This window comes from Eubalaena glacialis, chromosome 12 (assembly GCF_028564815.1).
Source record: "Eubalaena glacialis isolate mEubGla1 chromosome 12, mEubGla1.1.hap2.+ XY, whole genome shotgun sequence".
In the NCBI taxonomy this organism is placed as follows: Eukaryota; Metazoa; Chordata; class Mammalia; order Artiodactyla; family Balaenidae; genus Eubalaena; species Eubalaena glacialis.
The window spans coordinates 37375669-37399340 of record NC_083727.1 but is presented as its reverse complement, the minus strand read 5'-3'; the positions used below and the strand labels follow the sequence as shown (position 1 = coordinate 37399340).

Below are 23672 nucleotides of genomic sequence, written 5' to 3'. Positions count from 1 at the left end.
TGGCTCTCCCCCAGCCCCCAGTGCAGGCGGGCAGCTTACCTTCTGGGCCCATCTCTTAAAACTGTGCTTGGAATTACTGCTGATTCCTGATTTAGACAGTTATCCTAGAACACTGACTAAAAATATATTGGCCACATGTAAACATAAATATTTACCAGCAGAAATAAATGACAGTGTTTAAAACCTTTTAAATGACCTACTTAACATTCTTGTACCAAGAATCTAGAGATATTCTCCTAGGTTGCTGATGTTTGCATCAAACTGGCACCACCTTTCGGGGGGATAACTAGGCAGAAGGTTTCAAAATGTCCATGGCCTTTGCCTCTGTAACCCAGTGTGTAGGAAATCATCAAGATTTTGCCTAATGACTTGGCAAGGAGATGTTCACTGCAGCTCCCCAATAAACAGGATAAATTATCAGTCATACGTGACACAAAATACTGTACAACCATAAAAATAAATAAAGGTAAATATGTGTTTTTAGACATAAAGGATATTCATGTTATCCTATTGAAAAAATAAATTCACAACAGTAAATGCATATAAGTATATACAAGAAAATGTAAACAAATGCATAGAAGAAATACCAGAAAGGATGGACAAAATGATCATTATTTCTGGGTAGTGTGATTAATAGTAATTTTAATGACTAATGGGTTATTTTATTTTATTATCTTTTACAACGAACAGGTATTACTCATGAAAAAGAAATACTTAGCATTGAAACTGGTCTCCCCCACTCCTCAGAGAAAACCATGGTCCTGAATTTTTTACCATAGCCTTGCTTGTCTTTTTACTTTTATTCCTAAACAGTATTTTATTTAGTTTTTGTGTTTGGGGACTTCATATAAGTGCAATTATACTTATTATTCTTCTGCAACTTGTGTTTTTCACTCAGCGTCTTGTTTCTGCATTTCATCCATGTGGCGTTCATGGCTGTAGCTCACTCATCTCACTAGGTCGAGTCGTCTTGGTGTAAATGACCACGGTGTGCTTATATGTTCTCCTGTTGATAGACTTTTGCTGATTTACAGTTTTTTGCTACCATGAAAGTTCTTATTAATGACCTCAGGTACTGATGTATGAGTGTCTTGGGTATATCCATAGGTGTGGAATGCTGGATTGTAGGGTGTGTGAATGTTCAACTTTACTAGATAATGATACATTTTTTTCAAGTTATTTGTATCTATTTATATTTTTGCAAGCACTGTATCAGAGTTTCCATCCTCTACATAGTCATCAACTTTTATTAATACCATCAAACTTTTAACTTTTTGCTAATCCAGTGGGTATGAAATGTTTTAATTTGTATTTCCCAGAATATCAATGAGGTTGAGCCTGTTATTCTGGATTTATTAACCACTTGTGATTTCTCCCTGTAATGAATCTGTTTGGGTTTTTTGGCCCATGTTTCTATTGGGTTATTTCCATTGTTTATGTGGGTTGGTAGGAATTCTGTTTATTCTAGGAACTAATCATGCTAGTTATACATCTGGGAGATATCTTCTTCCATTAGTGGCTTGTCTTTTTATTTTCCATACAGTTAGTGTTTTTGATGAAGAAACATTCTTATTTTTTAATTAAGAGTTGATTTACAATATTATATTAGTTTCAGATGTACAATAGAGTGATTCAGTATTTTGATAGATTATACTGCATTTAAAGTTATTCTAAAAATATTGCCTATATTTCCTGTGCTGTACAATATATCCTTGTATCTCATTTATTTTATATAGTAGTTTGTCTCTTTTAGTCCTCTACCCCTATCTTTTCCCTCCTCCATCCTTCTTCCCACTGGTAATAACTAGTTTGTTCTCTATGTCGGTGAGCTGTTTCTGTTATATTTGTTTGTTTTATTTTTTTATGTTCCACATATAAGTTATAACAAACAGTATTTGTCTCTCTCTGTCTGACTTATTTCACTAAGCATAATACCCTCTAGGTCCCTCCACATTTTTGCAAATAGCAGAATTTCATTCTTTTATATGACTAATGTTCCATTGCATGTGTGTGTGTGTATATATATATGTGTGTGTATATATACATATATGTGTGTGTGTGTGTGTGTGTGTATACACACACACACACACACACACACATATATATATATGCCGTGTCTTCTTTATCCATTCATCTGTTGATGGACACTTAGGTTGCTTCCAGATCTTTGTTATTGTAAATTATGCTGCTATGAACATTGGGGTGCCTATATCTTTCAAGTCAGTGTTTTTGTTTTCTTTGGGTAAACACCCAGAAGTGAAATTGATGGATCATATAGTAGTCCTATTTTTGGTTTTTTGAGGAACCTCCATACTATTTCCGTAACGGCTGCACCAATTTGTATTCCCACCAACAGTGCACAAGTGTTCCCTTTTCTCCTCACCAGCATTTGTTATTTGTGGTCTTTTTGACAATAGCCATTCCGACAGGTGTGAAGTGATAACTCATTCTTAATCTCATCCATCCTTTCTTTCATGATTTGCCCTTTTTTTGTGTCTCAAGAAATCCCTTCCTACCCAGAGGTTCATAAATATAAAGTCCCATGTTGTCTTCTAAAATGTTTATAATTTAATCTCTGTGAATGGTGTGAAGGTGTCCAATTTTATTTTTACTATATGGATAACTATTTGTTCCAGGACAATTTATTAAAAGACCTCCCTTTTTCCAGAGATGTATAAATGCCAGCTCTGTCATAATTCATGCCATAAATAAAGCTTCCATATGTATGTGCGCCTGTTTGCAGAAGACATGTGCATTTGCGCTGTCCAAGCACTTCCCACCTCCCTCTGACAGAGTCAGTGTGGCCACAATACTTCCTCACGGCTGCAGCTGCTCCAGGTTCCATAGCTGCATATTTCCACATCGAAGTGGAAAAAAGTTTTAATACTCTCTTATCTCGAGGTTCTTTTGGACCACCTGGGAGGTTGTGAATTCTCAGGGGAAGCCCTTTTGCCCTGTCCATTTTATGCTGAGTGTCAAGGCAGGCAATTTGCCTTGCAGATGCCTGTGGGGAGTGAAGGTATTTACTTCCAGGTCACCTTACTCTCAGGGTGTAGCCCTGTGGGCAGGAGGATTTATGGAGGGGTCTCACCATAACCTCCTCTCCCTCCGTGGCCCTGGGCTTTGTCCTCTGCCCCCTGCCTCCCATGGGACAGTAAAAACCGAGGCTGGGATTCATCTGGGTGGTAAATGTAGAATTAATGAAGACTTGTTTTGTTTACATCTCAACTTCCCACTTTCACTTAGTTTTTGGGATTCTTAGTCTACTTTCTTGGCAGCTCATGACACATTTAGAAGGATTTCTTTCTTCTGGAATATTTAGTTATTTTTCAGTGGGAGGGTCAGTCAGAGTATCTAGTTCTTCAGACCATGGAAGTAGAATTTGGCTAAATTCATTTTTTAAATTGCGTTATGTTTTGCCAATCTTGCCTAAAGGTTTGTTGGAGACTGAACCACTGCAAGGAAGAGATGAAGACACAGTAGCCAGTGCTGACTTCCCTAGCATGCTCTCTGAGGAGGAAAAAGAAGAGTTAAAGGCAGAACTAGTTCAGGTATGTTTACTAATCTTCTTATTGCTGCTATGTCTATCTCCAAATCCTGAGAATTATTGTTAGTTGATGTAAGTTGCATATTACAATTATGTTGTCTTTCATTTAATAAGATTTAATAAGTGATATATTGTAAGATGATTCATTTTTCTGAGGTATTTTTGTAATGCTAATTGTCCATTATCCGTTGGTGGCCATAGGAAAACAAATGGTTATGCTGCTTAAGCAACAATAATTAGTTGTAAATATGCACCTCTTACTCTTCTTAGTATCACAATGCTATGGGGACAATAAATCACTTACAAACCTTATGGAATTCCTTCAAGACCTTGGTACAGGCGCAAGCTGCCTCTGAAGAGCAGTTGTTGATTTAGGTCAGCAGCTTAGCTCAACAAATACTTTGAAAGGATTTATGTTTATAATGAAAAATTCATTCATAGAAGCAACTGAATTTATCAAGTTGATGTGCTCTTTTTCAGAAGAATAAAGCTCCGGCGGTAGAGAGGGAAGCTATGATGACTTTAGGCTTCATTAGAGCTTGTGTAGTTGCCATGGGCATCCGGACCTAGAGATGAGGAGGGTGCCTGGCTCGTCGTGAAGACAACTCTTTGTTCAAGCCATTTGTTTGTAGCACCCACTACAAACACTTTGCTACCTCTTAAATACTTTGCTAGGGAGCATTTACGTTGTAGGAGGAAAGGGCAGGAGAAGGGAGCTTCTCAAGTAGAAGAAGCAGTAGGGCAAGAGGGGAAGAGGCCAGCATTCCTCCCCATTTGAATCCCTGGCTCAGAGGGTAGGAACCTCCTGGTCCAGCTGGAACAAGGCTTGTCTTCTTCCTCTGGCCTCTTCTACAGGCTGGAGCACAGCTTTAAATTAAGCTTCACCTTACCTTCACCACGCTGTGTCCACCCCAGACTCTCCAAGCTCTAAGGTTCTGATAGTGTGTGTTTATGACAGCTCATAATAATACTAAAGACATTTCAGGTGCTTTCACAAGACACACCCTACAATAACCTCATGATAAAATGAAAGAGCAGCTTGTTCTTCTAGTACAGCAGAAATTATTTTAGTAAGGACAGTGCCTCAGATCAAATAGCCTGGTTCTTTAGCTGGATCTGTCTGTGGCCACTGATCCAGAACCACCTCGTTTATTTCAGATTGGCCACACCTGCCAGAGTGCACGGACCAAAGTCAACCTAAACAGAATATCTGAGCTCCACGTTTTCTTAAGGCCTGGAATCCTGGATTATGACTTGTTCCTGTCAATTGTGTTGACAAAAGTTATATTCTGCAGACTGGCATCAGCTAACTGATTCTGAGCTGAAATTTAACTCCTTCACTGTTATCATCCAAGTTTAAGTTCATACACAACCTCTGTAACAGACCAACTTTTATAAAATGACTTGATTTTTCTCAGTTCTGGGATTACTGGGATATATATATATACACACACACACACACATACATACATCTATGTTTTTTGTGTGCCTGCATGCTGTATTTTCTAAACTTTCAACAATGAGCAAGTATTATGTTTATAATCAAGAAACAGTAAGCCTTGGTTCTCAATGGATGCCCCCATGAATATAAAAAACCAGTGTTTTCACACATTCTTGTCTCATTTGGCCACATTAATGACCCTGAAGTGTGTCTCATTCCTAAGAGTTTTTGAGGCTGACTTCTGAAAATAACACCAGACTCCTTGTTACTTTTTCATGTTACCAGGATTGATGTTTTCATCCTTTAGGATGCATTAGCCTCCATGCTTCCTGTCTCTTATTTCTGGATTCCTCAGGGATGGAGAAGCACCACGTCTTGCCAAAGGTAGCAGTGTAACCTCCAGGGGCACTGGGCACAGCTGTTTGCCTCAGGCCCAGCAAAAAGCAAAGGAGGGGATCTTTGCTGTTTTTCATCTTCACATTTCCATTTCTTCTCCCTCCATCTCAGGCCACCTCTGCTTTCTGCTCATTCTTTTCTTAAATCCACTTTCTCTGCCCTTTCACAGCGTACGTGCGCGCACACACACACACCACAAATTAGGTTCTTTCAGATCACACATGCATTCAGATTACCTTAAATGCTAGGGTTTAATTGCATCAAGGGCATCTCAGCAGTCCCACGGCTGGCCCTATGAAGAACTGAGACATCGTGCAGATAGCTCAACTTCTCTGCCTCAATTCTCCACAGATACTCCTCTGGGGCCCCTGGTCATAAGCAACCCCTCTCTGTTTGAGGGAAGATCCTACTGGGTCTGGTAGCCACTTGGGTAACAGGACACCTCACAGGTCAGCCTACTAGACTGCTTTTGAATCAGGCAGTAAGTTGTGGCCGTGATCCAAAGCAAGAGCTTTGTGTAGGGGGACTTCTTACATCTGATTGCTTTGCTTAGAGGGGTCTTGGGGGGTGCCAGGCACCTGCTCTCCTCTTCTGTACACTCCTCTCCCTTGTTTCCTCAGTTTCTCCCACTGTTTGCTGGCTGCGCTGGATCCCCGCCCCACTGCTTTACCCTGCACTGTTCTGTGGTCTGTATTCCCATGAGGACATCCTTAGACTTCAGGCGAGCCTGTAACCCCCTTCAGCCACACAGCCGGCACACTGTTGTACTTACCAAGTGCTGGCAGAGGGAAGACCTGTCCTTGTGGGCAGAGACATAAAATGAGCCAGTATTGTCCAAGGGGATACATCTTAGCCGAGGTCTGCACCTTAAAAGAGGAATCTGTCGTTAACACAGTTCAGTCTCGAGCTTGTTATTATGTTCATGCAATATGTGTGTTTTTAAAAGTTCCTTCAGTGCGGGGCCAATATCACTTCTGATCTGGTGCAGTGGTTTGTGCACAGAAGGTGTGCAATTAAGATTTATAATTAACTTGAATCATAGCGCCAACAAGCATTTATATTTGTGAATACTGGAAGAAGAATTTTTTTTTTTTTTTTTTTTTTTTTTACAAATCTTGTCAATATACAAAGAAATACTATTTTGTTTCAGATATTTGTTCTCATTAGTCTTATTACCAGCTGCTCCTAACATCTTTTCTGAGGTTTTTATGCATCTATTCTGTGGATTATTTTTTCCTTTCTCCCTTTTTAAATAAACTTGCTCAATACTTCTGTGCTACTAACATCCCACTCCCACTTTCGTTTCTCTAAGCTGCATTTGATGCTCAGTATTCTATAATGTGGCTTGCCTTTTGAAAAGGATGAAGTGTTGGCATTAGAACTGTAAATTTATGATTATATAACAATCAAGTACTGCCAATGTCCCCTAGATAAAATGACTCAAGAAAAATGAGCATTAATAGGAGTAGGAAAAATACCAGACAGCATTATCAAGTAGACAATGGCTGTCGCTCGGTGTGTCATTCCCCAAGAAAAGCACACAGTGCCCTCAAGCCACCCGTCTCTTAGCCTTTACAAAGAAGTGCCCTAAGCTCTTCCTTCCTCTCTCAGTTTTTTTCCTTCAAGACTTTCATTTTTTCTGAACTGAGCTAGTGAACAACTAAAGTCTTCACAACCAGTACTGTCTTATTGTAACACCCCTCTGTGTTAATCAGGGTTCTCCAGAGAATCAGAACCAATAGGATATATATATATGTATATAGAAAGAGATTTATTATAAGGAATTAGCTGTTGTGATTCTGGAGGCTGGCAAGTCTCAAGGTCTACAGTCAGCAAGCTGGAGACTCAGGGGAGCTGATTGTGTAGCTCCAGTCTGAAGGCCTAGGAAGAGCCAATGTTACAGTTTGAATCTGAAAAAACAAAAAAACAAACAACAACAACAACAACAAGACAAAACAGTGGCCCAGCTCAAAAGCAGACAGGCAGATAGAGTTCCCTTTTACTCAAGGGAGGGTCAGCCTTTTTGTTCTATATAGGTCTTCAACTGATTAGATGAGGCCCACCCACTTTGGGAGAGCAATCTGCTTTACTCAGTCTACCAATTCAAATGTTAATCTCATGCAGACTAACCCTCACAGACACACCCAGAATAATGTTTGACCAAATGTCTGGGCACCCCATGGCCTGTCACACCCTCCCAGATATTATTTGCGTTTTAATTTTAATTCTCCCATATTCTTAGCCAAGGCAGGAGTAACCAGGAGAAGTGACAGGACTTGAAGCAATGTGTACAGGAGACCAAATGCTCTTACTCCTAAACATCATACTGATACTTAATAGTTTATGAAAGTATTTCTTTTTCTGGATTTAAGTTAGATATTTTATGTAATATAGCAGATTAAATAGAAAAGTAAGTTTTCAATCTTCTAATATAAATTTCATATTGAAGCTAACTCATTACTTAATTTATAATTTTTTTCATTTTTTATTGCAATAAATTGGCATAACATAAAATTAACTATTTTAAATTGAACCATTCAATGGCATTTAGAAACTTACAGTGTTGTGTAACTACCACCTCTGTCCAGCCCCAAAACATTTTAATCGTCCCAAAAGGGAACCCCATACCCACTAAGCAGTTGCTTCCCATTTCTCTTTCTTCTCTGCAGCCATCAGCCTGCATTCTGTCTCTATGGATTTAGCTAGGTATTTCATGTAAATGGAATCATACAATATGTGACCTTTTGTGGCTGGCTTTATTTCACTTAGCCTAGTGTTTTTGAGGTTCACCTGTGTTGTAGCTTATATCAGTACTTCATTCATTTTTACCAGTGAATAATATTCCATTTTATGTATATACTGCAATTTGTTTATCCATTCGTCCTTTGATGAGTATTTGGGTTGTTTTCACCTTTTGGCTATTGTGAGTAGTGCTGTTTTGAGCATGCATATACATGTATTTGTTTGAGTACCTGTTCTCAATTCTTTGGAGAATATACCTAGGAGCAGGAGTGCTGTGTCATATGGTAATTCCATGTTTAACTTTTTGAGAAACTGAGAGACTGTTTTCCACAGTGGCTGAACCATTTTTCATTCCCACCAGCAATGAACAAGGGTTTCAATTTCTCCACATCCTCACCAACACTTACATTCCTATTCATTCATATCTGAGTAATCAAGTTGAAATATCTAATCTTGTGCATAAATATTTATCCTATAAGAAGATCTTCTAAGGGGTCAAGAAACCAAAGAACCAGACTATCAGTTTCTAGTGAAGATATGATTCATTTAAAATTAAAGGGGAAAGGATATCTTAAATACTTTAATTGATGATTTACCTGCCCTCCAGCTCATTCCAAAACGAATTTGATATGGCTGCAGAGGTACTTACAATGTAGAATTTGCATACTACCTGCATCAGAATATCTGAGGGTGCTTGTTAAAAAATATATGTAGGCTGGCCTCACCAAATTTGAGACATCAGAATCTCAGGGCATTAAAAGGGGCCTACTTCTGGAATCTGCATTTTAAATGTGCTCTCTGCATGACTTTTATATAAATTGAAATTGAGAACCACTGGTGTAACTAGACCAAAAATTCTCCTTAGCCAAATAAGTGAATGAATCTCACCAGGATTGTCATTTAAAGCATTTGTGATTAAAGGCCTTTCTGCTGTGTCAGGACTCTCTGCTCTGCAGAAAGAGACGAGATTGGCCATTTTCAGTCTTGCATGTTAATGTAATTTAAGATTATCTGTTTTTTCGCCTTCTGGGTTTTGCTTAATAGATATTTTGGCATATATTTAGATCACTGATAAATAAATGAAAGCTTTAAGAAGTGTGAGCCTTACATTTTATTGAAATGGTGAGACTTTCATTATAGAACCTGACAATAGACCCAACTGAGTAACTGAGTTCATGTTTCCATCATTAGAAGTTTTTTCTCTACAAATGCCTTTTAAGGTATGCTTCGATTTTAAAATTATTAGGTGTGGAATTTTATCTTTCTTTAGGATGGTGTTTGGTAAACTGGTCACTTCAATGTTTCTATCACTTTTTGGGATTGTGGATTTCATTAGAAAATTGTGAATACTTTACCCACTCCTCCCACCCCCAAATAACTAATGAATATCTTACTGTCCCCCATAGTTTTGAGTAAATTTCTGGGGTTCCATAGATATAAGATGGAGAATACCAAGATGTTTAAAGCTCTTTCTTCTTCTCTACATCTTTAATTTCTTTCTGCAAGTTAAAAAACTTCCCATTAATTTTGTTACAAGTTGAAAACTACAGTAACACCTAATACATGTACAAAACCAGATTCCCAGTCACTTCAGTCACTCAAACTGAAAGAAAGCCCAAAAGGTCTTTCTAGTACAGAATAAAAGGCTGGAATGAAGCCCACGTATTTTCTATGGTAAGAGAGCTAGACATACAACCTTGAGAAATCTTAGGCAGCAAACTAAATGCGGAAGAACACATTGACAAAGATGAAAAAGTGGAATATAACATGAGAGCAAAAGGATAGAAGGGTTTGATTTTAAAATGACAGTGTGGGGCTTCCCTGGTGGTGCAGCAGTTGAGAATCTGCCTGCCAATGCAGGGGGCACGGGTTCGAGCCTTGGCCTGGGAAGATCCCACATGCTGCGGAGCAACTGGGCCCATGAGCCACAACTACTGAGCCTGCGCATCTGGAGCCTGTGCTCCGCAACAAGAGAGGCCGCGATAGTGAGAGGCCCGCACACCACGATGAAGAGTGGCCCCCGCTCGCCACAACTAGAGAAAGCCCTCGCACAGAAACGAAGACCCAACACAGCCAAAAATAAATAAATAAATTTATTAAAAAATAAATAAATAAATAAAATAAAATGACAGTGTGTTCTCATTTAATGGAGAGACTAAAAACATGATCCCCTTTGGTGGTCCCTGGGTGCACTCCTTTTGCAGTAATGAGTATATGTCTGCGTCCTGAAGACTCTTGCTCATCAAGAAAAGACAGGGTGCTATTGATTATAACATGTTTATGGAAGGTGAAATTCATTTTAGAAAGACTTTAGAAAGATTTCCATGAGCATACGAGAAATGTTCCATAACCATAAAAAAAATGGATAATGTTAGATTACTAGGACATTTTGCTGATATTAAAAGCTCCAAGATATTGTTCTTTTCTACTAGATGATTTAAGATGCTTGATTCAGTATTTCTGCCTGTTTTGCTTAAGTGATTTTTTGTGAATGCGAAGGTTTACAATGCTATTTTTGTCTGTTCACCATTGGGGTAAAATCTTCCTTGCTCTAATAAAAAGGACTAATTTTTGCAAAGGTAACTGTCATTGTTGAGATGTGCTTTTTAGCAGCTACGTCTCTGGTGACCCAAGGAACACATCTGCAAGATGACTGACAGGGTTAGTGATTCTCCTTGTGGTCAGAAGTAGAGTGACACTTAGAATGTAAATGAGACACAGATCTCCATTAAAAAAAGTAATAATCTCATAAAGTGTCAGGCACTTTTTTTTTTACCTCTGTGCGTGTGGGATACTAAGGGAGTACTACTGATTCTCTTCTGGCTTCACAGAGAAAGTCACAAATATTTATACTTTTCAGAAAACAAAGATGTAAATTTAAGCAATATTACTAGGGCAATATGTTACAAAGTGTGACAATGGAATAAAGTATGATAACTGGAATCAAAGACTTCGAGGAGGTTCAAAATTATTTTCACAAAATATAGCAATGCTCTCTAAAATCTGGGTATTTTACAGAACTCCTTTGTTAGAAATTAGATTTGCAAGAGCAATTTTTTCATGACTTATGTATTTTATAACTGGAAGTTTATACCTTTTGATCCCCTTCACCCATTTCACACACACCCCTCCCTTGCCTCTGGCAACCACCAATCTATTCTCTTTATCTATGGGGTTGGTGGTTTTTTTAAGATTCCGCATATAAATGAGATCATAAGTCATATAGTATTTGTCTTTCTCTGTCTGACTTCTTTTACTTAGCATATTGCCCTCAAGGTCCATCCATGTTTTAAATGGCAAGATTTCCTTTGTTTTAATGGCTGAGTAATATTTCTGTATGTGTGTGTGTGTGTGTATGTGTGTATGTAAAATATCTTCTTTATCCATTTATCTATCAGTGGACACTTAGGTTATTTCCATATCTTAGCTATTGTTAATAATGCTGCAATGAACGTGGGGGGGTGCATGTATCTTTTCTGAGCTAGTGTTTTAATTTTCTTTGGATAAATCCTCAGAAGTGGAATTGCTGGATCATATGAGAGTTCTATTTTTAATTTTTAGAAGAATCTCCATACTGTTTTCCATAGTGTACAAGAGCAATTTTATGATGGTGAAGAGATTTGCTTTTCTGCTAGCACAGGGGAAACAGGAGATACATCAGTACAAAGACTTGTACATGAATGTTTATAGTAGCTTTAGTTGTATTAGCCAAACCCAAATATCCTTCAGTAGTTGAATAGAAAGCAAACTGTGGTATATCCATACAATGGAGTACTACTCTGCAGAGAAAAGGAAAAGCCATTGATGATTTAGCAACATGGATGAATCAAATGATCTCAAATCATTATACTGAGTGAACAAAGTCAGGCAAGATTGAGTTTATACTGTGTAGTTCAATTTATATTAAATTCCAGAAAATACAAACTAAACTCCAGTGAAAGAAAGATCAGTGACTGCCTGGGTGAGGGAAGAGAAAAGGGAGGGAGGAATTACAAAGAAGAACTAGGAAAGTTTTGGAGGTGATGATTTCTTCACTATGTTGATTAAGGCGATGACTTCACAGGAGTATACGTATATCAAAACTTACAGATTGGACACTTTACATGTGTACAGTTTATTGTATGTTAATTACATGTCAATTAAAATTGTTAACAAGAAAAATCAACACAAATCACTCCCTTGCATACATCCTCTCCTCCCTTGTTCATTCTCTCCTGAGGCACCACCTTGGCAAACCACAATGTATGCTAGGTGTGGCTGGCAAAAAATAAACAACACTGACTAATAACACTTTAAAAGAAGTTGTTAGGCATAGACTACAAAACCAGTCTTTTGTTCAAAAATTATATCCATGTATAATTTTAGGAAAACGTTTGGACGATTAGAAACCAAAAAAATTAAGCAGTGGCTATTTCCTAGTAGATTACACATGATTTTTGTTTTCTTTATATTTTGCTGTATGAGTGAATTTTTTACAAGGAGTAGTGATTTCTTTTAGAATCATTAAAGCTAAAAAAATCTACTTTCATTTTTAAATATTAGACTGTCTTCTCTACAGGATGTGTTTGCTAAGGCCATGCACTGGGCTATGTAAACAAGAGGGCACAGAGGCTGCTTTGGAGCACCGAGGGCACCCGTGTGTGTTTCAGCTGGTCTGACCTCTTTCCCCACCGTTTTCCCTCCTACCTGTAGCTAGAAGATGAAATTACAACATTACGACAAGTTTTATCAGCGAAAGAAAGGCGCCTGGTTGAGATAAAACAAAAACTCGGCATGAACTTGATGAATGAATTAAAACAGAACTTCAGCAGAAGCTGGCATGACGTGCAGACTACTACTGCGTAAGTATACGTTTTTCTTAAAAATACATCACTCAGCCTGCTGTCTTGCCTCTTCAGTTTTTTTTCCCATGAGGCTGATTTCATACTGGTGGCTAGGGAAAAATATTTTCTCCAGAAGTAAAATAAGGAAATATGAATAATCATTAATATGTTGCATGATGCAGACTCTATAAAGTAGCTTCATGAAATAAAACTTTGTTCACCAACACTCTGTTTTCACTCAGACTACTTTTATGGAGTTGTACAGTTTAAAGTTCTTTCTCTTCATTATATATATATTTTTTAACATTTGTTAAATATATACTTTTTCCTTATGTTTTCTCATAAAATTCTAAATCCTCAGAATACTTGGCATTCACTGCATATTTTGAGTTACTATCAAAAATGGTTGACAGCTTTAAAAACTGTACAGACTTTTTGTCCATTTACATGAAAAGGAAAGCTTGTACCTCTCATGTTTGGGGGTGTGCTTTTATCCCCACTGCTCTAGGGAATGTTAGAACTGGGTTAAGGCCACATGAAATAATAGAATATATTGGTTTCTGCCCCCGGTTTCTGGCACAGAGCTCCCAAAACCCTTATAATTTCCTACGTGATAAAAGCACCAGGGGCATCTTTTGTTCTAACATTTGCATTTTTTTTAAGCATTATTCATTTTTAATTAATTAATTTATTTATTTATTTTTGGCTGTGTTGGGTCTTCGTTTCTGTGCGAGGGCTTTCTCTAGTTGCGGCGAGCGGGGGCCACTCTTCATCGCGGTGCGCGGGCCTCTCACTATCGCGGCCTCTCTTGTTGTGGAGCACAAGCTCCAGACACGCAGGCTCAGTAGTTGTGGCTCACGGGCCCAGTTGCTCCGCGGCATGTGGGATCTTCCCAGACCAGGGCTCGAACCCGTGTCCCCTGCATTAGCAGGCAGATTCTCAACCACTGCGCCACCAGGGAAGCCCCCTAACATTTGCATTTTGACCCTGGTTCCTGACACAGAGTTCCTAGATCCCTTGGAATTTCCTGGGTGATAGCAGTATCCTTGGTTCTAATGAGGTGACTCTTGGTGGACTCCTGGATGAGGGCTGGTCACCAGAAAGACCAAGCCATGATTAGAAGCTTGGAACTGTCAGTCCCACACCCCCATTCTCTAGAGAGGGAAAAGGAGCTGGAAATGATCTATCATGGCTACATGATGAAGCCTCCATAGAAATCTCAAAAATATGGGGTTTGGAGAGCTTTAGGGTTGCTGAACACATGGAGGTTCCGGGAGGGTGGCGTACCAGGAGAGAGAATGGAAGCTCGGTACCCATCCCCACATGCCTCTTCCATCTGGTTGTACATCTGTATCTTTTATCATATCATTTTTACAATAAATCGGTAACCTAGTAAGAAACCTGTTTTCCTGAGTTGTGTGAGCCACTCTAGCAAATTAATTGAACTCAAGGAGGAGGTTGTGGGAACCTCTGATTTATAGCCCACTGGTCAGGAGCACTGGTGATAATCTGAACTTGCGATTGGCATCTGGAGTGAGGTGAGTGGGGAGCAGTCTTGTGGGACTGAGCCCTTAACCTGTGGGGTCTGACTCGATCTCCAGGTAGATAGTGTCAGAATTGAGTTAAATTGTAGAACGCCCAGCTGGTGTCACAGAATTGCTTGGTGTGTGGAAACCCCCCCATAGCTGATGTCAGAAGTATTGTGAGTCTGATAGTAATGTGAGAGTAAAGGAGAAACACAGGAGAAGCAAGTTTTTCTTACTTAGACCAACAGAAATGTTTTCAGCTTTGCCATTATCTTCCTGTCTGATATTAGGCAAGGTACAGAATAGGTTTGGGTATTCTACAATCATGCTTTCATGGGGTTACTTTTTAAATTACGTGAAATATTTAACTATTGTGGTACGTCTCTAATGATTTTAAATATTTTGCTTACCAGGGGGTCTTGTGCCAAAGCGAAGAAGGTGCCCACATCATAATGTGATTGTTCTTCCTTTTGTGTGTTGGGAGCTGGGGACCGATGGAGAAACCACAGAGGCTTCCTGTCCCTTGACCCCAGATTCCACCATCAAGAAATTTTTGTCTTTGTGTTATGCATTTTCTTCCCTAGTATTACTCCTTGGAAGGTAAAGATATTACATTGCTAGTATCTAAGTGGGAAACAATTTTTCTCTTTGCTGGTACATTTCTCCCAGGCATAGAGGGGCCTGGTAGTAAGAAAAGGTACCCATGATGGACAGCAATTATTTCAGTTTGGCTGGCGGCCAACTTTGCCTGCTGGTTACTGAGAACTAAGATCTAAGACCTTAGTGAAGACGCCCTTTGCATGAGGAGTTAGATCTAAGAGGAGCCTGACGTCTCCACACTGTGGTTCCCTTAGTGTCCATGTAAAGGGGAATATTCTCTCCAGCTCTATGCGCCTAGCAATTCTATCTGCATCTGTGCATGTGCACCCCATGGGCTCATCCAGAAAGGGTCAGGACACAGTCCAGAGCAGGGCAGGATGGAGCCAGGGAGCCCATCAGTGTCTCTCCAGAGGTTAACCAACCTTCCCCAACCTGATGATTATGGAAGAAGATAAGAAACTACACACTGATGTTTATCAATTTAAAATATATATATCGCCAACACCATATGAACAATCTCCTGAAAATTTAGGATAGCTGGATTTTAGGCACTAAATTAAATGAGCTTATCTGTCAGTAGTTTTGCTTTTTGTCTTTGCACTTTGATGGCCTATACCAATTAATGGCCCTGATAGGGTGAGGCCGAGCCATCTCTAATTCCCTGGGTCTGGTGACCTCTGTATTTAATCCAGGTCTGGGGTTTCTTGTCACTTCATCTGAACTTCCTTCTGGGGTGTCAGAACCAGGCAGGATCTTTCTGCTTGGCCTCCCTGACCACACTGCAAGGATAAGAGAACCCAATGGAGGGAGGGCAATTCTGTCTCTTCTGTTGCTGAGAGGAGGGAGGGAGCAGGGAATATCTGAGCAGAGGGTGTGGCCAGTTTGTTCTGGGTCTGCCAGGGCAGGCGGCGGGGGGAGTGAGGGGAATGGGTCATGGTTTCCTGAGACATGGACTTAGAGCAGGCAAGTTCAAGGAAGGCTTGTAGCCTCTTTGCACACTGGAGAATATATAGTTTCTGGTTTTCCCATGTTTGAAAAAACCAATGGGTTTTATAGTCAGGCAGTACCCTTAGTATCAAGCTTTTTGTTGAATGAGTAGAACAGATTTATTCCCTGGGGTTATCGAGTTTAAAGTCATGGTCAGGAAAACAGAGTTTTGTTTTTGTTTATTTTACAAGTAACCGGTTAAAAGCTAAGTGTGACAGGGTTGTAACGGCAAATCCAGGGTATTGTAGGGGATGTAAAGCAGGGGATGGAACCTTGCCTGGTGTCTCAGGGAAGCTTTTTTGAGTAAGGTGTTTAAGCAGAACTCTAAAGGATGATTTGGAATTTAATCCGGCCACCGGGGGCAGGAGGAGCGTCCTGGGGGAGGCACAGCTGGTTGAGGCTGGCAGAGAAGGCTCCTTCTCCTAAGGAAAATCCGTCCAATTACTTAGTCTTGTTGAGATGGTGGGGAGAAGGGGCCGGGGCTTGTGGCATCTGTTTATAACAGAGTTATTCTTTATCCATAGGCAATAGAAAGCTGTTAGGGGGGTCCTGACAGTTTGTTTACCCAACAAGTGTTAGTGAGTGTCTGCTATTAGGCATTATTACCCAGGGGCTAATCTAAGCCCTCAGGATACAGGATTCAACAAGATGGACAAAGTTCCTAATCTCTATGAGTGTTGAAAGGGAAAAGGGCAGGAAACGAGCAGCAAATAAATGAGGATCTGTCGGGATGCTATGATGAAGACAGCATACGTTGAGGTACTAGAGAGTGACTTGCGGGAGAGGGTGGAAGCTGCTTTGATGGGTCCCTGACAGGGAAATCCTGTCCTGGGAGGTTTCTTTGAGCTGAGACCTGAATGACAGAAAGATATGATCTTGTGAGGATCTGGGGAAGAGCTTTCAGGCTGAGGAAAAAATTGCCACAAGGACACTGAGGCAAGACCTGGCTTTACAGGTTTCAGGAAGCAGAGGAAAGGGCTGTGTCTGGAGTGTAGTGAGAGGAGCTTGAGGTCAGAGCCTCTGGGGCCTACCAGGCCAAGGGGAGGAGTGAGGAGTTTATTCCAAGAGCTTTGGATGCCGTTGGAGAATTTGCAGCAGGAAGTGACTTGTTCTAATTCACCTTTTAAAAAGAACATTCTGGTTAGTTTGTGTAATATAGATTGTGAAGAGGCAGGAATGGAAACCAGAAAATCATTTATAAGACTGTTGCCGTGGCCCGGGTTGTCGTGATGGAGAGTCATGAGCAGAGAGGGGACAGGATCTGGAGGGCGACCCAATGGGACTCCCCAGCGGTTTGGAGGTGGGGGTGGGTGAGGGAAATAGAGGGATCAAATGTGAGCTTAGGTGTCTGACTTGCGCTCCTGGGTGAATACTGAGACTGGTTACAGCAGTGGGGGTTTAGCACTGTAGATAAGCTGGTGGGCTGTGCACTCCAACCAATTACCTGGTTTGAAATCTGGGTCCCCTGCCTCCATGAAATGAGATCGTATTAGTGCCGATCGTAGGTAGTGAGGATTCAATGAGTGCGGAACAGTGTCTGACACTTTGTAGGCCTGTTTGCTGTTCTAGGAAACAGGTCTGATGGGGACACCCAAGAATTCTGTTCTGGCTGTGCGCAGTCTGAGACGTCCAGTAGATAAACAAGTTTATATATTGAGAGGGCAACTCGGAGGAAAAGTCAGGGATGGAAGTGGACATTTGAGAGTCATCTACATATTGATGCATTGAAAGCTGCAGACCTAGATGGGATTTCCTCAGAGATGAGTTAATAAATACAGATGATCATGGACTCACTAACCTTTAGGAATGATGTGAACTTTCCTTTGTAAAGAAGAATAAATCTTTCTTAAGAGGGAGGCATGAGTCCATCAGCAACATAATTTCAGGAGAGCATCTTTCTCCCACCATTTTTTCTTGGCTGCTGAGGAAAAGGGAAAAGTCTTAATCATATGTTGGGGGGAGGGGGGCAGACAGAAAAGCAGAATCTATTTTTCCCCTGAATATTTAAATCCCTGCTATTAGCGTCCATGATACCCATTCTAGAACAATACCTATACCTCATACAATGAAATTTTGATATGGGGGAATGATGAACTGGGGTAAGGTTAGATTGGAGAGAATTAGATTTCAAAGCACTAAAAAGAATTTCAGCTGTCAGAGTATTGCAGGTATCCCAGAGGCAATACTTTGCATACTGATTAAGCAATCATGACCTATTTAGTTTGATTTATAATGAAAAGAAAATCTGTGACATGTTAATGAACGATCTTGGCATATTTTAGTCTGTGGTAGGATTCAAATTGGAATAGGACCAGATGAGTAGGAATAACTACACCACAGACTAAAATTATCTCCTTTATAGAAAGAAAACCATACAGTAGTAGGTCAAGAGGTCATCTGTGTCCCTGGGTTTGTCGTTGCTGTTGTTTTTGTCATAGTTTTTTATTTGCCTTGATTTCAGAGAATCTAAGAACACTCACAAAAAATTCCCCCCACCCTCATCCTGAAGCTTCTTAATGTTTTTAGGCTTCAAGGAAGCATGGGGGAGGTGGGCGGCTTTGGGGTGAAGAGGTGGGGAGACCACTGGAGGAGAAATTGAGTCTCTTCTGGAAAGAGAAGGAAAAGGAATTTGGAAACTTGATGTCGTGGTGGGCTATTACAACTGATATGCTTCATTTTAGTGAGTGTCCAGCCTTTGCTAACCGGTGAAATTGCCCACCAATAAACACTGAGTTGTATCGTAGAACAAATGGTAGGTCTACAAAGGGGAGAAGGTTGTGGAATGGAATTTAAACCATTACATCTTTTTGGAAAGCTTAATAACTTCATCCTATATACAGAGGAGTAAAATTCTAACATTCAGCATTAAAAAAAAATGCACAGTGCTTGAAAATTGAAGCTCAGTTTATGATTTATTTACTCTTTGCTTTTGTGCTTCTAAGACTTCCAGCTTATTATGGTCAGTAAAGATTATTATCTCTTTTTATGAGGAGCCAGTTGTGGCACCATTGGGTTCAGAAGTGCCAGTGAAGATTAAAGACCTAATTTAAAAAGACCACGTAGCGCATCTCTCACATGGTCGTTCATTCTTCTTACCTTTCGGCTTTCATCTTATCACACAAGGCAGGAAGTAGGTTCTACTTTTCTAGATTCAAGTGGTAAATCTATGTTTTGATAGTGTGTTTAGGGAAGCTTTGGAAGAAAAGAAGCCTAAATAGTTTTTGTGTCTTTGGTGAAATGCTGCATATGCAACTGTTCAAGTAATGCTCTCTTTTAAATTCTATAATAGAAAACAGATTTGGGCTATAAGATATCTTCTTGTAAAAAGACTGTTGAATTTAAAATTTTTTCTTCTATCCGTATGTAGAAAAATGCTTTAAGTCAGAACACGTTAGAAGATGACACGCTTTCTCCTTTTGATTATTAACACTGACTTTCAAATCTGTTAAGACATGAAGAGGAATCTGCATGAAAAGTCAACAGAATGCCTTTTATTTGGCTTGCAGAGAACCTTACCCCACACTACTGAAGAGCCCCTTGTCGGTGTGCTGGCCAAACAGCTCACCTGTTCTAGCAGTTAAATGCTACCCATTCCTTAAAGATGTGCAGACACACACACACACACACACACACACACACACACACACACACACACACGAATGCAATGGAATATTATTCAGCCATGAGAAAGAAGGAAATCCTGCTGTTTGCGACAACATGGATGAACCTTGAGGGCATTATGCTAAGTGAAGTAAGTCAGAGAAGGACAGATACTGCATGGTATCACTTATATGTGGAATCTAAAAAAAAGTCAAACTCTTGGAAACAGAGTTCAAGGGTGGTTGCTAGAGGTGGGCGTATGGGTGAAATAGGGAGAGGTTGGTAAGAGTACATACTTTCAGTTATAAGATGAATAAGGTCTGAGGATCTAATGTATAATATCATGACTATAGTTGGTAACACTGTATTGTATAATTGAAATTTGCTAAGAGAGTAGAACTTAAATGTTCTCATCTACACACACACACACACACACACACATATGTATGTGAGGTGATGGATATGTTAATTTACTAGATGGAAAAGAGTCCTTTCACAGTGTATATGTATATCAAATCCAATATCTCACAATTTTGTTTTGTCAGTTATACCTCAGTAAAGCTGGACGGGGGGAAGCTATCTATTCCAGCCAAACTGAATCTCTGAAAAGTAAAGCCTATTTTTCTGTTGACTTTCATTGGAAAAGAGGAAGATTACTTGTACTCAAAACAAGCAAACAAAATGCATCTTCAATGAGTTAGCGTATACAAGGTGCTTAATAAATGTGAGCTGCCATTTGCTTATCACAGTTAAACTTTTGCCAAAGAAAGGTTCAACACTGGACCATATTCGAGCCTTGTTGGGAAGTGCAGTTCCTCCAAAGCTACTGTTTGCTGGATTGCTTTAGAGCACGCAAGGAAGAATTGCCCTCACTCACCTTAAGATCACTGTGGCTCTTCTCCAGAGTTAGAAACTTCACACTGCCAAGTCCTGACTGCACCTGTAGCTGAAGCTGGGGCATCCCAGCCTTCAGAATCCAGAGGAAACTCACGTGACTCTTGCTCTAGTTGATTCAGGCACTGGGGATACAGTGATGATGAACAAGACGTGGTTCTGCCCTCAGGAAGTTCAGGCGAGTCCCAGAGAGAGGTTTAAAAACCGTAATTGCAGCACATTGGGAGGATGTTTGCAAAGAGCTGTGCAGAGGGGATTATGGGAACCCTGAGGAGAGGCACCCAACACAGACTTCTTGAAGCAGATACTCCCAGTTTTCTTGCCTCCCAGTGCACAATTGACAGCAACCTGAGGATATCTTTTTTCTTTTTAATAAATTTATTTATTTATTTATGGCTGCGTTGGGTCTTCGTTGCTGCGCGCGGGCTTTCTATAGTTGCGGCGAGCGGGGGCTACTCTTCGTTGCGGTGCGCGGGCTTCTCATTGCGGTGGCTTCTCTTGCTGCGGAACAGGGGCTCTAGGAGCACGGGCTTCAGTAGTTGTGGCACACAGGCTCAGTAGTTGTGGCTTGCAGGCTCTAGGGCGCAGGCCCAGTAGTTGTGGTGCACGGGCTTAGTTGCTCCGCGGCATGTGGGATCTTCCCAGACCAGGGCTCGAGCCCGTGTCCCCTGCATTGTCAGGCGGATTCTTAACCGCTGCGCCACCAGGGAAGTCCCTGAGGATATCTTAACACTTGATTTTTATTTAAGAAAAATGTGTTAGTTGTCCGCTCTATCAATTATGGAACTCAGCAATGGTATAATTTATATTTAGCTTAAAATAAGAGATGCTAGTAATGTAAAATGCTAAATACCACTTCCATTTAAATTATAAGGTTGTCAAGTCAATCAGAATGTTAGTATTTAAATTGTTTTTCATTATTTGAATACTATTGAACATAATTTTATGTGATAGAGTTGAAAAAACAGTTTTCAGTATTAGTAGTACAAACTATGTACAGGATTTCATGGCACAATAAAGGGAGTAAAATGCAAATACACTGACTTCCTTGGGAGTTATCTGTGGCCTGACAGAAGAGTGTTTTTTCAAGACACAGGCTCCTAGCCTCTGGATGAGGATGTATATTACTTATTCAGTTTTAAGATCAAGCCCAATTAGGATGCACCATAAGGTACAGGGTCTGTGCAGTGCACAACTCCAGAGGGACCCTTCACTTAGGCTGTAATGTGTGTGGTACTCCTTGGAGCTTTTAAATGCTCTGAGCCTGCTGACCTATTTCTCATGGAGTCCCTAGTTATTTTGTTCGTGGAGCTCACTTCCCCATGTATAACCCTCTCTCATTGCCTAACCCCTAGAAATCTCTTGTCCTCAATTATTGGTCTCTAAGTAATGTATATAAGGACTACTAATTGTTTTCAAGAAATGTAGTGGTTAGCCTAGGGGAAGAGGTCTAAAAGTGTGGGTAGAAAATGTGCATCTTAAAATTTCTTGAAATATAGTATTATTATTTCTCTCCACAAACACTGGAGTTGATCTAATTCACCCTTGTCATCTCCTAGGCAACAAGACACTCTGATGGAAGGCAGGCACACTGCCTACTCTAACCCTACCTCTGTCATTAAAGGGTCACTCAGCTCTTCTGGGCCTCAGTTTCATCATCTGTAGTCTTAAGGGATCAGGCTCTAGTGCCTTTCAGATTTAACATTTTATAATTCCCAGAAATAAAGAGTTAACAGTCCCTAAAATCTTTAACACTCCATTGAGCTATCCATATGTTTGAATTTTAACTTTGAAATTTCACATAGATATAGAGATGCATTTTTCATGGTGAGGACTTAAATGTCCCTAATACCTCACTAAAGTAGTCAGATGCCTGTAAACACCTGTCTCACATTTTGATACAAAAGCGTGTTTAAAACATAATGTGCTAACACTTATTGCTTACTATATGTAGAGTCACCCCTAGGTATCTGCGGGGGTTTTGTCCCAGGACCCATGCAGATACCAAAATCCATGAATGCTCAAGTCCCTTATATAAAATGGTGTAGTATTTGCATATGACCTATACGCATCCTCCCATACACATGAAATCATCTCTAGATTACTTATAAAACCTAATGCAGTGTAAATAGATCTAAATACAGTGTAAATGCTATGGAAATAGTTACCCACAGATGGCAAATTCAAGTTTTGCTTTTTAGAACTTCCTGGAATTTTTTTCCTGAATATTTTCCATCTGTAGTTGGTTGAACGCGCAGATGCAGAACCCACAGATGCGGCGGGCTAACTGTACTTCTCCCTGACTAGCTATTTTTAAATGAAGCCATTAAATTTAGAATGTCTCACACACACACAAAGTGTTCAAAAGTCACTTCTTACCTCAAAATTCAAAGCATTCTCAAATATATAAAAGTTCAACTATGTGGAAAGTTTACAAGTAAATTAAATATTTGCTTTAATTGCAAGAAATTCCTGAAAGAAATGCAGGACCAACACAAGAAGGAATTCTCTAACTGGTACCCAGTCCCAACCTCATGCAAAGACCACAGTGTGGCAGAGTAATTTTTTACTTTTCCCTTGAGTCACCTTTCAGGCCTTACAGAGGCAGTACTGGGTGGATACCCGATTGGCTGTCTTCTCTTGGCCTTCCTCGATTCCCTCTTCTGTGCCCATTTCCCCCCAGAACCCAACTCTGTTCCTCTGACACTCACTTGGCCAAGACCCCAGGTGAGTGATGACGGTGAATTGAACTAAGGCAGAGACCAGTAGAGGTGGTGAGACAGTAGACAGATTCTAGATCTATTTGGAAGGTTGAACTAGCAGGGTCTCTTGATGGGTTGGCTATGGAGTGTGGAAGGAGTAGAAGGGAAAAGATACAAAGTCTCCTCTTTGGGTTATTTAATGGATTACTCTATTTCCTCACCAATATGCCTGAGAAACTTTTGCATAGGGAAAAGTTTTCCTTGCTAATTAGAATTGAGCCTAATTCTAAATTCCAGCCCATAGTGCAAGACCATGTTTCATCTGTGTATAATATAGTGTCTTCCTCACTTCCATCATGTATGGATTTCATGTTTTACAGGCCATTTTCCATAGATCTGATTTTTGGGGTTTTT

The 23672-nt window shown here is 40.1% G+C and overlaps 1 protein-coding gene across 3 annotated transcripts in view; it reads left to right on the top strand.

Annotated features, from left to right (window-relative positions):
- The window catches only part of TPD52L1 (TPD52 like 1), a 98174-nt gene that overhangs the window by 57963 nt on the left and 16539 nt on the right, over positions 1 to 23672 (top strand). For all 3 annotated transcript variants that reach the window (XM_061206886.1, XM_061206885.1, XM_061206887.1), the window contains exons 2-3: positions 3436 to 3551; positions 12819 to 12967. In XM_061206886.1, the coding sequence (XP_061062869.1) occupies positions 3436 to 3551; positions 12819 to 12967 (265 nt within the window). The remainder of the gene's footprint in view (positions 1 to 3435; positions 3552 to 12818; positions 12968 to 23672) is intronic.